This window comes from Rasamsonia emersonii (genome assembly GCF_000968595.1).
Source record: "Rasamsonia emersonii CBS 393.64 chromosome Unknown ctg1118621759978, whole genome shotgun sequence".
NCBI classification, from domain to species: domain Eukaryota; kingdom Fungi; phylum Ascomycota; class Eurotiomycetes; order Eurotiales; family Trichocomaceae; genus Rasamsonia; species Rasamsonia emersonii.
Genome location: NW_013563309.1, coordinates 86,378 through 101,039, shown reverse-complemented (window position 1 = coordinate 101,039; position 14,662 = coordinate 86,378). Strand labels below are relative to the sequence as shown.

Here is a 14,662-nt window from a genome sequence, read left to right as displayed (position 1 = left end):
ACCAGTTTCCGGTTTGGCTATGGTGCATCTCGCCCTTGATTAATTAGTGGACCGTCCCTCTGTAATTACCTTTTTGTACGGAGTACAGTTTGTATAGATACAACCCTAACAGGCGCTTTGCCAAGCAAATAGCGTTACACTGCTAAATTTCCCCAGATTAACTCTAGCTAAAAAAAATTGTGGCGTGAGTGCATATTACCCATGATTGGTTTTTTATTCAGGTCATATTATTCTCAGATTTGGCAGGAGAGTGTGTCTGATCGATCTCTTCAGAATTGCAAATAGGTAATACATTACAAGGTACCATACATACCGTACGCTCACCATACGAAAACGCCAGGCTCACAGATCCCGCTTGCCAACTTCGAGCCTCCACTGCATACTCACACCGTACATGCTCGCGGCGACGTCTCGATAGATGCCGATCTACCGACCTAATGACCTACCTACCTAGTATCTAGAGCTTTGCTTGAGCTGTCAGGTCCAGTCGAGCTCATGTTGATTGAGGTTGGATCTCGCCATGGAATCGCTTGCTACAGACATCAGGGCGATTTCCACACGAGTCCTTGACTTCAACAACAGCGAATATGCGTCCCTGATTACGCCTGTTCTCGTTACTCTCATACTGCCTGCGGCACTGTGGTTCTTGACGCGGAAGAAAGATGCTTCCTCCAACGAGCCTCCCGTCGCGCCGTATTGGATTCCCTATGTCGGGCATCTCCTGGATTTTTTGCGGGATCCGGGAGGTCTCGTGCGATCTCTCAAGTATGGCTTATCTAGAAGCACGATATTCTTTTTTACTGGGCGTGAAGTCTAATTCTGCTGAAGGAAGAAGTACCCAAATTCACCGTTCACGCTGATCATGATGGGCACCAAATTTCACGTCTTCAGCTCTCCGGAGGCAGTGTCGACCGTGTTCAGTCGCTCGCGCGATTACCTCTTCCACCCCGTCGTCGCATCCATGATGAAGAACGGCATTGCGCTGCCGGAGGCCGACCAGCCCAAGTTCGAGGTGCCCATCGCCGAGTTCTCCAGCGACCAGAAGGACTCGAGAGCGTTCGTCGAGGCGAACCACGCCGTGTACGTCAAGTACCTCAGCGGACGCTACGTAGACGCGACGATGGAGGTCTACAGCCGTCACTTCTCTGACGTGCTGAAGCAGCTTTTGCCGGATTCGAGCCAACCGGCCGGGAAGGTGATTCACTTGCACGAGGAGATGCAGAAACTGGTGTTCTTCACCTCTCTATCCACCTTCTTCGGGAAGAGGCTGCAGCCGGTGTATCCCGAGATCTGGGAGGACTACAAGCTCGTCAACAACGCGCTGTATGTGGGCGTCCGGTCCAACCTCGCGTTTACGCTGCAGCCACGGGCGCAGAAAGCACGCAGCCGGCTCCTGGCGGCCTTTGACCGATGGGTCGATACCGAATTGGACGATTGGGATGAGAAGGACGGCATCTGGAATGAGAAATGGGGGCTGCGGTTGAATTGGGAGAGAGAAGCGCTCCTCCGCCAGCATGGCTTCAGTTTGCGAGGGCGATCGTGCTCGCAAGCGTCGTTTCTGTGGGTGTAAGTATCTTAGTCTCTCTCCTCCCTCAAGGATTTGGAGATCGAACGCTCATGCATGCAGTATAATCACCAACGCCGCGCCCATGACGACATGGCTCTTGATCAACATCATCCAGTCGCCTTCCCTGCTGGAACGGTTCCGCGCCGAATGCCAACAGGCTCGTCTCTCCGATCCATCGGACCCCAGCAGCGTCCGATTCGACATGGCGCAGCTGAAATCCAGCCCCTTCGTGCAAGGGGTGTGGAAGGAGGCATTGCGCCTGGGCTCCGCCAGCGCTGCAGCCCGGGTCCTTGCCCGGGACGTCGAGCTGCAGGGCTACACGCTCAAGCGAGGCAGCGTGGTTCTCCTGCCGGTGCAGCTGCTGCACTTCGATCCGGACGTGTTCGACGACCCCCACACGTTCAACCCAGACCGGTGGATCCCCGGTGACGAGGATGATGCAAGGACTGCCCAGAAGCAGAAACGGCAGAACGCCAACCTGAGGCCGTTCGGCGGGGGCAGTGGCATCTGCTCTGGGCGGTTCGTGGCCGAGCAGGAGGCCCTCCTTGCTGCTGCAACACTGCTGACGCAGTGCGATTTCCACGTGGAGGCCGGCCAGACCTTCCAGCTGAATCCGCGGTCCTTGGGGATCATGTCTCCACTGCGTGATATTCGGGTGCGATTGACGCGAAGACCTGCTTGAGAGATTTTCATAAACCCATGATCAATCATATATGATGATGGTAATGATAAATTTCTCCCTCATATCCTGCCTAGCATAACTAGTATGCACATACATGCATGCATACATCGGAAACACTCATCCGAGTCGTAATAATTTCTTCTAAGAATCCCTCAGGGTGTAGGATTCATCGCCTGCGGAATGCCCGGGTTGTGCGGACGCATTCCGGAATGTTGGGCAACGCGATAGCCAGCCACAGGGATCATTAGCGCACGCCGGTGGAGAAGACTGTCTGCAGAATGGACAAGCTTGTTCTCGAACGAAGCGGTGAGATAATTAAGGTAGTATCTAGAGAAAGAAACCCCGCTTGGCCAAGAGATCGATCTTGCATCTGGGACGGATTCTGGGGCCCCGTAGCTCCAGTACTTTACAATACAGATAGTAACAGCAATTACATTACCCTGTTTCTTACGATACTTACAATGTACTCAACCAACAGCTCGTCTAGCTAAGCCAATGCATTCATTATTCTAGTTTAGTCTAATAACACTCCCTGCTCTTATCATGCATAATTATCGGTGCAATTCCGGCCGATATCGTGCCTGTCACCTTCTGGACGATGGTGTCGTAGCGCTTTACCATGGCTGATTCCTCAGAGCAAGCAGGCTGGTCTTGACGAGTTAGCAATCAGTAGCTGATGCGTGCTGATCTACCACCATGCTGACTCATCTCCTTGGTGCGGTGCTCCTGGCATTCCTCGCCGGCCAGAACTGGGATACCATCCTGTCCAGAGTCGGCACTGCAGGATTCTCGCCTGCTTTTCTGCAGAAGCCCCTTGGCTACCGTCCTGGACAGCAACCGTCAGGCTTTTTCCCTGATGACTGGGTCCTCGAAACACGTACGTTCCTGCCCAATCACTACCAGACTGCTCCCTATGTCTCCAATGGGTATTTCGGCCAGAGCTTGCCCTCCGAAGGCGTGGGCTACTGGATTGAGCGGGACGAAAACGGCAATTATGCAAAGAACTGTACGAGAGTCCCAAATCTATGTAAAGCAGCTGTCAGATCACTAATGACGACCTGCCAGCCTGGCCCCTGGACCAACCACGAGCCACCTTTGGCACCATAGCCGGCTTCTGGAATCTGCAGGCCAGGACGACGCACGTCAGCCTGCCGGAGAACCTCAAGCGAGGCGGCGAGTCGGTCATCAGCGGCATTCCGGACTGGACTGCGCTGGTCGTGACCACCAGCGACGGGCAGTGCTACGAGCCTGGCGTCAACAAGAGCAGCGTCAAGGCCTTCTACCAGTCGCTGTCCATCCGCAACGGCATTGTGCACACCAACGTCACCTGGGCGCCTCGTGGAGAAGAAGGCGCGCTCTACCAGTTGAATTTCACCGTGTTCGCGCATCGGAAACGCGTCAATGTGGGCGTCGTCAGGCTGGACCTCGCGGCCAGCGAGGACGTCAAAGTCCATGTGACTGATATGTTGGACGGTGCTGGAGCCGTGCGGGCCAATTTCGCAGACAAAGCAGTTGAGAAGGATGACAATACCATCTGGACCAGTGTCAAGCCCTGGGGCATCGGAAATGTGACTGCCTATGCTTTGTCCTCGGTGGATATGGACAGCAATGACCACGCAGAGCTCCGCAGAGCCCAGCAGTCGAGAACGGACGCCACAGACTCGCCCTGGCTGTCGAAAAATCAGAGCACAGTCGCGCAAAGCTGGGAGCTTCGCCTGAAGCCGGGGACATCTGTCACGATCTACAAATACGTCGGAATCGCTTCGAGCGACGCATTCCCCCGGGAAACATACTCTACCGCGAAGAACGCTGCCCTCGAGGCCAAAAGGCTTCAATGGCATGCGCTGCTAGACGAACACGTCCAGGCGTGGGAAGAGTCCTGGCACGCAGCGGACATCATCATCCCCGGCGACAAGCAGCTGCAGACCAGCGCGCGGGCAACCCTCTTCCACATCCTGACGAACCTGCGTCCTGGGACCGAAGGCGCTGGTCTTTCCGACAACTCGATCAGTGTCGCCGGCCTCGCGAGCGAGTCGTACGCCGGCCTGATCTTCTGGGACGCCGACTCGTGGATCTACCCGAGTCTGCTGGCGCTGCAGCCCGACTATGCGATGACCATCAACAACTACCGCACGCGTCTGTTGGGCCAGGCGGCCAGGAATGCGCAGTCGTACGGCTATGCCGGCGTGCTCTTCCCGTGGACGAGCGGCCGGTTCGGAAACTGCACTGGCACGGGGCTCTGCAAGGACTACCAGTATCATCTGAATACGGACGTTGCGCTGGCGCATTGGCAGTACTTCCTGCACACGCGCGATGTGGGCTGGTTGGCTGAGAAGGGGTGGCCGATTCTCAAGAGCGTCGCGGACATGTTTGCTGCATATGTCGTGCGGAACGAGCGCTCGGGGAAGTACGAGACGTTGCTGCTGGGCGAGCCGGTAGGGGCATAAACATTTACCCTGTTCTTTACTCCGGAGTATACTGTTATTGACGTATTGACTGTCACAGGACGAGTTCGCGTACAACAAGAACAACGGCGCGTATACGAACGCCGGGATCAAGAAGCTGCTCGGCGAGTGGGCGCCCGCTGCAGCGGAGATACTGGGCCAGGCCATCCCACAGAACTGGTCGAGTATTGCAGAGAACATCGAGATCCCGTATGACGACGAGCACAACATCATCCTCGAGTTCAGCGGCATGCAGGGAGACTGGAAGGTGAAGCAGGCCAGCGTCGCGCTGATCAACTATCCACTGGAGTATCGGATCAGCGAGAGGCAGGCAAAGAATGACCTCGCTTACGTGCGTCTATACAGTATACTTCCTGAGGGATTTTTTTTTTCTGACGACTGCCACAGTACTCGATCGCCAACACGCCCGACGGGCCCGCCATGACATGGTCCATGTTCGCCATCTCCGAAGCACAGCTGCAAGAATCCGGCTGCGCAGCCTACACCTATCTCCTGCGCAGCTCGGAGCCGTATCTGCGCGAGCCATTCTACCAGTTCAGCGAGACGGCGCTTGACGACTACGAGGCAGACAATCCGGCGTTTCCATTCGGATTAAACCCGGCCTTTCCGTTCCTGACTGGCGCCGGAGGGTACCTGCAGGTGTTCACGCACGGCCTGACGGGGCTTCGCTCGCGGCTGGATGCGTTGTATCTGGATCCCATGTTGCCGCCGCAGATGGCTGGGGGGGTTACGATCAGGGGGGTGAAGTGGCAGGGAGCGGTATTCGACATAGCCATCCAGCTCGACAAGACTGTCATAACTAGACGGGCGTCATCAGCGAAAACACCAGAGAAGCTTGTTACTGTCCGCATCGGAGCGAAAAACCCGCGACACGGCGACTACAAACTGGCAGCAGGCCAGTCGCTGACCGTGCCGACGAGAAGACCAGATTTGAACCAGACGGCATCTACTGCGAAGAACCTCGCGCAATGCAGGATGGTCACATCGAGCGAACCCTGGGTTTTTGGCAAGTATCCTGTCGGGGCGGTGGATGGGTCGAATGCGACTGTCTGGCAGCCCATGACCCCTGAACGGGCGTCCATAACGGTGGATCTGGGGACGAAGGCGAATGTATCCGGAGTCAGGATTAATTGGGGGGCGTCTCCGGCCAGAGCGTTTACTATCAGCAGCAGCAGCAGCAGCAGCAGCAGCAGTGACTACACAGATGACGACGACGACGACGACGACTTCACTCAACTCCTCCACATCGACCACGTCGCGATCTCCGCGCCGTACGATGCTCGAGACAGCCGCGTCGTCAGAATCAGAGAAGGGAATACCACGACCCGGTTGCTGCCCGAGGCAGTCGAGGCGCGACGGATCCGGTTGACGATTGAGGGGACGCAGGGGGAGGAGCGACGACAGGGAGCGACTGTTGCTGAGTTTGTTGTTTTTTAGGAATGTACATACATTGTTTATCAGATGTTGATTGAATGTAACTGTGATGATATTACTCTTTTGGGCAGCAGACTTGTTTCCCGGCGTGGCGATTTGCATCGGATGGAATTGAATTGCTGAGAATTGAAAATTGAGATTTTCTTTAATTCAATTCCTTTTTTCCAAAAAAAAAAAGTTACTAAGAACTTGCTATTTTGGACAGTATCTACAGGCCCTATGAGGAGTGGTATGTACTGTATGTACTGTACTATACAGTCTCGTACCGTTACGTAACGCTGTAACAAAAACAAATTTTTATACAGGAATTGCGAAAAAGAAGTAATTTCCATGAATTCCATCATTGGATTTACCTATCTTCCTAGATAGTTAGACAATCATTATCGAACAATTCAACATTTCGCCCTGTATACGCAGTACTATTTACTTGCGTAATACATTATTCCCAGCCCATAATAAATATTGGTTAGTAGTGGAGTAAATTAATTAGCTACAAGGTACCTACCTAGGTAGCATGTCCCAGTTCACGGCCCCCAAAAAAGAAAACAAACTTCGGAATCACTCAGCACTGCAACGCATCATGACTTCACGAGTCACGACTGGACGGGAAAAAAAAAGAAAAGAAACTGGGGTGCTCCACATACTCCATAGTCTAGTTTAAGTTAACGATATAAGTAGTTGTTAGTATTCTATTCGAGAAGGGTTAGGTTCGGTTTCAGTTTCTCTTTCAGTTTTTGTTTTTGCTCCGTTCGGATCCAGGGCACGGCAATGATGTCGAGTGCTGTGTACCGTTCTGGACTGCGTATGTATATGTATTTAAATTTAAATATGGACAGTACAGTACTTTAGTTCGTATGTATGCATGTATGCATTACTAGTACTTACTACGCCATGTGATTTGTTCCATTGAATACGGAGTAATTCAGCGCTGACATACCTCCTTCGTCCATTGACACAAGTTACAACTCCACAGCCAGATCAATTCCCACGGGATAATTGGCATATTATAATGTTATTTCTGTTGCAGACCATTGATTGACTTGGGATATACAATTCAAGCTGGTGCAAGAGCATCCAGAACAGCAAGCATGATGAATCCGACACGTCTCACGCAACTCGCCCTACTCGCCCTCGCCCTCCTAGGCTTCAAAAGCCTAATGCTCTTCTCAATGCAAAACGGCCTGGTGAACTTCTTTGAGCAGGTGCAGGAGACCAGCATGTCCTCCGCTGCTGCTGCTGCTGCTGCTGCTGCTGCTGCTGCTGCTGCTGCGTCAGGCGAAGAGAAGAATCATGGCGAACCGCTTTCTCCGCTGCTCCCCGGCTGGCATCCCACCATGGACTGGCAACTCAAGGCGCATGGTAGTCGTTCCTCTGGTCGTTTGTCGACGGCCATCGCCCCGATCTGGCGCTTGTTCTGCTCGAATTCGTAGGCGCGTTTGGGGCTGCGTGGATGTTGATTGTTATGGATAGTTTGCGCAAGGGGAATAAGGGGGCGGGGGTTTCTTAGTATGTAGCCTGCTGCTCTTGTGTAAAAAAAAAAAGAATGAACGAGATAAGATCAATCTGTCTTTTTGGATGGTGATTCAGCTAATTTATCTCCTGTCTAGCATTCTCATCCCCGGCATCCTAATCTTCAACCACTCGCACGCCATCATGACTCCGCTGTATCTGACATGGAACCTGCTCCTGTCCCCTCTGGTCAAGAACAGCGGTGCAGCTGCCTTCGCCGTCGACGCAGCAGACACGACTGCCCTGCTCGTCAGCTTCGTTCTCGCCTACATCGCGCCCCTCGTCGTCATCGGCCTGCCGATGCCAGCGCTCATCAGCCCTGTCATAAAGCAGACGGTTATCGCGTGGTACCAGCAGTGGAACGTCTACATAGCATTGGTGCATTTTGTTGTGTGTGCTGTCATCCGCAGGATGAAGAAGTCATCCTCTTCTTCGTCGTCGGCGAGAAGATCCCGCCACAGACTCATCTACGCATTCGCCTTTTCTCTAGCGTTCATCCCGCACTTCGTCACCGTCACTCTCGCATGCACTGCAGCGTCTTTTCCCGGTCTGTTTGCGGGAAATGTCGGCGCAATGCTCGTTCCGAGGAGTGTCTTCATCCCCCCGTCGCCCTGGTCCGACCTGCAGGCGCCGTCCCTCGCCGAAGGATGCAAATGGCTCCTTCAATGGGATTTTATTCTCGGCTCAATGGCTATGCTTTGCTGGGCGGGATGCCAATATTTGAACGTTTGCGCTCGCGTCAGAAACTTCCATGGGGTGCAAGACAACGGCTTCTTCTGGACATCGCTCGTCCCCAAGGTGGTGTTCTTCGCCCTGCTCGCGGGTCCGGTTGGGGCTGCGGTCGAGTTGATGTGGGAGCGTGATGAGTTGCTTTTTGATTCTGCTGATATTGACATTGGGACGGCCTCTGATAAAGAGGGGAAGTAGTAATGTGTATACAGTACATAGTTGCATGGCTTGTCGTTTATCTTTTAGTCTGAGTGGTTTTGCTTGCGTCGCACGTAGGTACATACCTGATTTTGAAATTATCTCCTCGTGCGAGAACAGATATCCCAAGACTGGTAGATCTAGATATATCCTAAAGACAAAAAGAGAGAGAGAGAGAGAGAGAGAGAGATTATCTCTCATTATATCCTAATCTATACACATGGAAGGGTAAATATCGTAAACTAACTACCGATGCTTACGCCGGCATCTGAGACTGCAAGAAATCAAAAACGCCCGTCGGGAAATACTCCTCGTCAAACCCCCACAGATCAGCCATCATCGGATCCAACGACCCTTCCGAAAGCCCCATGCGCGGCTTGTCCTGCGCAAACTCATTTTGATTGTTATTATTATTATTGTTGTTGTTGTTGTTAGCTTGGTTGCTGTTATTGCTCCCACGCTCGGCAGACAACGGCGCCACGCCCAGCAGCGGAGGTGGATGGCTGAGGATCGTGTCCCGCTCGCTGAACGCCTGCGAGCCCGTCGTCGCTACTGGATTGTAGAGAGATGGGTTCTCGTGCAACCAGCTCGGATGCTGTTTCTGCTGCGGCGGCTGCGGATTCCTCTTCTCCCATTCCCGGAATCCGTCCAGCATCTTTCGCAGCCCGCGCGCGATGTGGTGACTCACGTGTCGCTCACTGGCCTGCTCGCTGATCGAGACCATCAGATCGACGATCTTCTCCACGATGCTCAGCACGTAGGGAACGTCGATGCGCAGGCCAGCTGATGCAATCGAGTTGGGCTGGTAACCAGGCGCCGTGAGGCAACTGGGATGTACCTTGACAGCGATCTTGAGCAAGAACACCGCCGCAAAGGTGATCATGCTGTGTAAGAATAAAGGAACCCCCACCAAACCCTTCTGGATGTCGGGTTCGTCAAGGACGACGGTTAGAGTAGAAATCGCCGAGTTGATCGCAATCTCGGCATATTTCTTGCGTTCCGCTGACATCGGCCGAACCGATGTCGCCGAATGATAGGTCCTCAGAGCAAGAGAGTTTAACGTCAGGCGAGAAAAATGGTAGTGCAGGTTGACAGCCTTCCATGGGTAATCACCCACATAGGGATTCCCCTCTACATCCGTTAGAAATGACTTCTCAAACTGTGCACACTCGCGATCTCACCTAAACGAGGCTCCCACGTGACTCGCCAATTCTCTATATCGGCGTCAAATCTCTCAATTTTCGGCAATTCATGCTCCAACACTTCCAGATCCACATCGGGCCCGAAAGCGTGGTAGATGCGAGTCAGGATGATGAACAGGGCAACTTGGCTATGCAGGCGTATGTCACGCTGCTCAACCGTTGGCGACTGCAAGAAGGTGTCGTGATTCGTAATACAGGTATCTTCGTGAATAATAGGTGGTCTTCCGTAGGCGATCGAGAAATGATGTTCCAACACCTTTACCAAAGACACGTCAGCATTGTTTCCGCCTGAAAGTGACGTTCTGCCCTTACATAGAGCAGATACCAGAGCCGTGCTTGTTCCCGATGCTCGGGAGAGCCCTGTACGGCCTTACGGTAGCACTGATGCAAGTTGCGCTCGGTCGCAATCCGCACCGCATATCCAGACAACTTCCAGCTGACGTCCGACAGCCAGAAGGCGCCAATGCACAGGGCACGGAGATCATCGAACGTATGGTGTCGACTCAACATCGAGTCCGACGCGAGTCTGGCGAATTCGGCGTAGCAGGTGTCGAAGGTGCGTTCCTTGCTCGGGATATGTAAGGCGGTAACTGCCAGCACAGCTGCCAGCAGCAGACTGGAGGACCGTCGCACCGACAACAGATCCTTATGCGGCATAGCCATTCCATCCCATAGATAGTGGTTCAGACGTCTATCAAAGTAGTTGAAGAGTTCTTCCGCCTCTGCTTGCTCGACCACGCCCCGCGAGATCAAATCGGTTGCGATCGCTCGATCTGGCGCGTACTGGCGGCCGGGAGAGTTTTCTCGAGAATGACTCAACTGGGTGACTTCGTAGAGACTTCCCATTGGTGCCGTTACCAAGGAGGTTGTGCCTGGCTCTTCCCTCTCCGGAGAGTAATGAGACTGTTCCCCATGGCCTCGATAGCCAGACGACCCAGGCTGTCTTGCTTCCCCCGATCCTTTTTGCTCTTCCGTATAGGCTGGCGCTTCGACTGACACCGTCGACAACTTGCGATCCTTTTCTCCAGATTGGTTCTTTTGAGCGCTCGCCTGGTAGTATGACAGCTCTGGGAGCTGAGCTTTCCTCAGTAGATCCGTCACCGCAAGTTCCATCGTGGTCTTCCATCTGCATCATCAGTCCCGATCGATTAGCCGAGGCTCCTTCACAAGGAAGAGATGGAAGCTTCCGCAACGGATGTACTGTCAGTCCAGGTGACTCACTCGGCCTCGTCGTCCAGCAACGTCTGCAGACTCTTGTTGACGACACATTGCAAACCCATCCGCTGACATCTCTGGCACACGTTCTCGCCGCTCTTCATGTCGCATCGAACCTTGTGGCGCTTGCATTCTGTACAGGCACGGATCTTGCGCGATATCTTGGGGATATGCCGGAAAATGTTGCGCGGGTCATCGTCAGGCGCGCGGGATGCCGCCGCACCGCCGCTCGCGGTCGGAGAGGCGGACGAATGTTCCCCATTGCCCTCGAATTGGATGCGATTCCGCTTCATCGTCGGCGAAAACACCTTATATGCGCTGGCATCGTGGGAATTCCGGCCAGCAGCAGGTGGTGATTGCGCGGGGTCTGGGATACTGCAGGACTTGGAGCATCAGACGCCTGGGGAGTCGGCTTGGCAAGACGGAGAGCGGGGGCAGCGTTTTGGCCGGGGACTTGCCTGCCGACTCCGGCGTGAATCTGGCCAGCTCGCGTGTGGAGTGTCACGTGCCATGGGGGATCCGCAGGGCGGCTTGAGGACTCGCCAGCCTATCAGAGCTGCGGGGAATTGAATGCCTGCGCCTTGTTAATGGTGAGGTCACACTGTGTGGCTGGGCAACCGTGGCTGGTGATGCTGGCTCCAGCAGCCGGAAATGGCGCTAGACCAGATCTGGTTTAATAGTTGCCCGCACGCGTTGACACCGCGTCAGGTCGAGGGCGTGGTTTCGATCGAGGATTCCCCAGCGATCCTATCGAGCCCTGTTGGCAGAGCCTTGCAGTCACATCTTCTCGTTCACCTCATCGTCAGATTGGAGTTCAAGGTCATTGATTCTCTGCCTACCTCAGGCTTCTTCCGCCACAATGGGTATCAAACGTAAGTCTTCTGTTTCGCTTGCTTCCGCGTCTCTCCCGCAGGGTGCATCTCTGCTCACCTCCGAACCGCCAGAACTCTACCAGGTGATCGCCGAAAATGCCCCTGACGCGATCAAGTCTGGGGATATCAAGAATCATTTTGGCCGCAAGGTCGCGATTGTACGTGTATTCCCTAATCCAACCTCCAGAAACTCTATCCTGGCGTACAACTAATTCGCAACTCACAGGACGCGTATGTATCTAACGGAGACCTGCAGCCGCTAAATCTGCATACTAAAGCCCTCTCAGATCCATGAGCATTTACAGTTTTTTGATTGCCGTACGTTCAGATGGCCAGCAACTCATGAGCGACGCGGGCGAAACGACCTCCCATCTGATGGGTATGTTCTACCGCACCCTCCGGATGGTCGACAATGGAATCAAGCCTCTCTACGTTTTCGATGGCGCGCCTCCTAAGCTGAAAAGTGGCGAGCTTGCCAAGCGGACCGCCCGCAAGGCAGAGGCAACCGAAGCCCACGAGGAAGCCAGAGAAATCGGGACCTCTGAAGAAGTCGAGAAGTTCTCGAGGCGGACCGTGCGTGTCACCAGGGAGCATAATGAAGAGTGTAAGAAGCTTCTGAAACTGATGGGCATCCCCTACATCGATGCTCCGACCGAGGCCGAAGCCCAGTGTGCGGTTCTGGCAAAGGCAGGCAAAGTCTATGCGGCTGCGTCGGAAGATATGGACACGTTATGTTTTGAGGCGCCTATTCTGCTCCGGCATCTTACTTTCAGTGAGCAGAGGAAGGAACCGATCCAGGAAATCCATCTTAAGAAGGCGCTGGAAGGACTCGATATGGATAGAGAACAGGTGAGTCACTACCGCTGTTACGGCCTAAATCCGGAAACACGCTGACTGCGCCTCTGAACAGTTCATTGATCTCTGCATCCTGCTCGGCTGCGACTACTTGGAGCCGATTCCCAAGATCGGTCCGAATACTGCGTTAAAACTGATCCGCGAGCATGGCAGTCTTGAAAAGGTGGTGGAGTATATCGAAAACGATCCCAAGAAGAAATATACGATTCCAGAGGACTGGCCATACAAGGAAGCACGCGAACTGTTTTTAAACCCAGAAGTGCGCGACGCCAATGATCCTGCGTGTGAATTCAAGTGGGAAAGCCCCGACGTGGAAGGACTGGTGGATTTCCTGGTCAAGGAGAAGGGGTTCAACGAAGACCGGGTCCGCAACGGGGCGGCTCGGCTGCAGAAGAACCTCAAAACGGCGCAGCAGTCGCGGCTGGAGGGCTTCTTTAAGCCGGTCGAAAAGACGGCGGAGGAGAAGGCCGAGCTGAAGCGGAAACACGAAGAAAAAATAGAAGCGCAGAAGAAGCGCAAGAAGGAAGAGGCCAAAGCCAAGAAAGAAGCCAAGGCGCGGCCGCGAGGAGCTGTTTGAAGCTGGCAGCGGAAGATAAAAGGGAAAACAAGACGAAAAAAAAAACAAAAGGACGAGAGAAAAAAAAAAGCCAGATATATATATAATTCATCGACACATGGTTTTAATCATATCAGATGATGGCGTGCATAGCAAGCTGGAGTTGGCGTTCGGCAGGAGTCGGGGATTTTTCGGGTGTGCAATTGCGTTCGGATCTGGAGTCTACCCCTGTACTGTACGTGGCATGGTGCTTTATTCGCAAACCACGAATTGCTAGATATGGGAGTCATACGAATAGAGAATATAGTTTGCTGGTTTTCTGAGAAGTCGCTGGGCAGCAACTGAGCCGTCTCGAGCCTGGCATGGGCAGAAGATCAGAAGCGACAGCGACGGACTGGGTCGATATTGAGACTGTGATCTTTGACGTAATCCACGGGGATATTCTTTCTCTGTACTGTGAACAAATTACACGCTCTATTCTTACTTGGACAGGGCAGGTTTTGGTCTGTCTCAGGCAGTTGTGGGCGTGGAATACCCATGGCGGTAGACAGCTGTTTCGAGGACGTAATTGCAGACGATGAAACGGCGATGAGCTGTTGATGCAACCCGCGCTCTGCGGGGATTCTGAACGATTTTGGATTTCCGGGATCTTGTTGTGAAACGGCCGTTATTCGCCGGGATTAACGATGCCACAGGCCCTGGTTGGCGGGCAAGATCACTCGAGAGGCAACTGCACGGCGGTGTTTGGAGCTGACGATGTGTTGTTCTGCGGATATGGGAGGATGGGGCGTGCGGATCAAACCAGATCAGCGATCTGCTGTGGCTGTCGTCAGGCCAAGCCCGGCATGCCTGCATGTGACGTGCCGCTCAAATCAGCAAGCTGCTCGACGCCATGACAAGCATCGATCGACAGCACACAGGACTCCCTCCAGCCTCCGTCGCCAGGCCCTGCGTCCTTGCAGCCACGGCGCTGCTCGATCCTCAGAAACGGTCAGGCCAAATTCCCGGAGCTAGTCACAATGGTGCCGCGCGCCATTGCGAGGAGAGGGAGTCATTCATTCATGGTACGCTATTCACGGTACGCTACTATGTGGCAAGCTTGGGACGGCCCTGATTGATCCTCGTGACCAACAAGCACGAGGCCTCGAGGACGCCCTGACTTGGGACGGAAGCGCTTGTCAAGGCCCCTGCGTGACGGCCAGGCAGAGATCATCCAGCACGGGGGATTATACCATCTATCTCATCTGCACTGAGTGTCGCATCGTAGTTTATGAAGCCGGTCACGTTGGCTGGAATCTACGGAGCAATGGATGACTGAGCACGTAGTCTGATCAAGTACCGTGAGACACTAGGCCATGCGATCTTGACTCTTCAGTCA

General features: G+C 53.8%; 5 protein-coding genes across 5 annotated transcripts; 4 read left to right on the top strand and 1 right to left on the bottom strand.

Annotated features, from left to right (window-relative positions):
• Positions 1–520: 520 nt before the first annotated feature.
• T310_1173 (uncharacterized protein) lies at positions 521–2,249 on the top strand (the record flags this gene model as incomplete). Its single annotated transcript, XM_013475972.1, has 3 exons — positions 521–765; positions 829–1,566; positions 1,598–2,249. 3 exons carry the CDS (start codon positions 521–523, stop codon positions 2,247–2,249), a joined length of 1,635 nt encoding a protein of 544 aa, XP_013331426.1.
• Positions 2,250–2,945: 696 nt separating this feature from the next.
• T310_1172 (Maltose phosphorylase) lies at positions 2,946–6,151 on the top strand (the record flags this gene model as incomplete). The annotated part of the gene is made up of 4 exons (XM_013475971.1): positions 2,946–3,255; positions 3,315–4,684; positions 4,755–5,045; positions 5,102–6,151. 4 exons carry the CDS (start codon positions 2,946–2,948, stop codon positions 6,149–6,151), a joined length of 3,021 nt encoding a protein of 1,006 aa, XP_013331425.1.
• Positions 6,152–6,919: 768 nt separating this feature from the next.
• T310_1171 (uncharacterized protein) lies at positions 6,920–7,578 on the top strand (the record flags this gene model as incomplete). The annotated part of the gene is made up of 3 exons (XM_013475970.1): positions 6,920–6,950; positions 6,985–7,000; positions 7,176–7,578. The coding sequence occupies 3 exons, from the start codon at positions 6,920–6,922 to the stop codon at positions 7,576–7,578; spliced, it is 450 nt and encodes a 149-aa protein (XP_013331424.1).
• Positions 7,579–8,341: 763 nt separating this feature from the next.
• T310_1170 (Fungal specific transcription factor) lies at positions 8,342–11,105 on the bottom strand (the record flags this gene model as incomplete). The annotated part of the gene is made up of 5 exons (XM_013475969.1): positions 8,342–8,735; positions 8,845–9,715; positions 9,766–10,042; positions 10,099–10,912; positions 11,008–11,105. The coding sequence occupies 5 exons, from the start codon at positions 11,103–11,105 to the stop codon at positions 8,342–8,344; spliced, it is 2,454 nt and encodes an 817-aa protein (XP_013331423.1).
• A 755-nt stretch (positions 11,106–11,860) lies between these two features.
• On the top strand, positions 11,861–13,305 carry T310_1169 (Flap endonuclease 1; the record flags this gene model as incomplete). The annotated part of the gene is made up of 4 exons (XM_013475968.1): positions 11,861–12,031; positions 12,061–12,104; positions 12,161–12,722; positions 12,784–13,305. The coding sequence occupies 4 exons, from the start codon at positions 11,861–11,863 to the stop codon at positions 13,303–13,305; spliced, it is 1,299 nt and encodes a 432-aa protein (XP_013331422.1).
• Between the last annotated feature and the right edge of the window lie 1,357 nt (positions 13,306–14,662).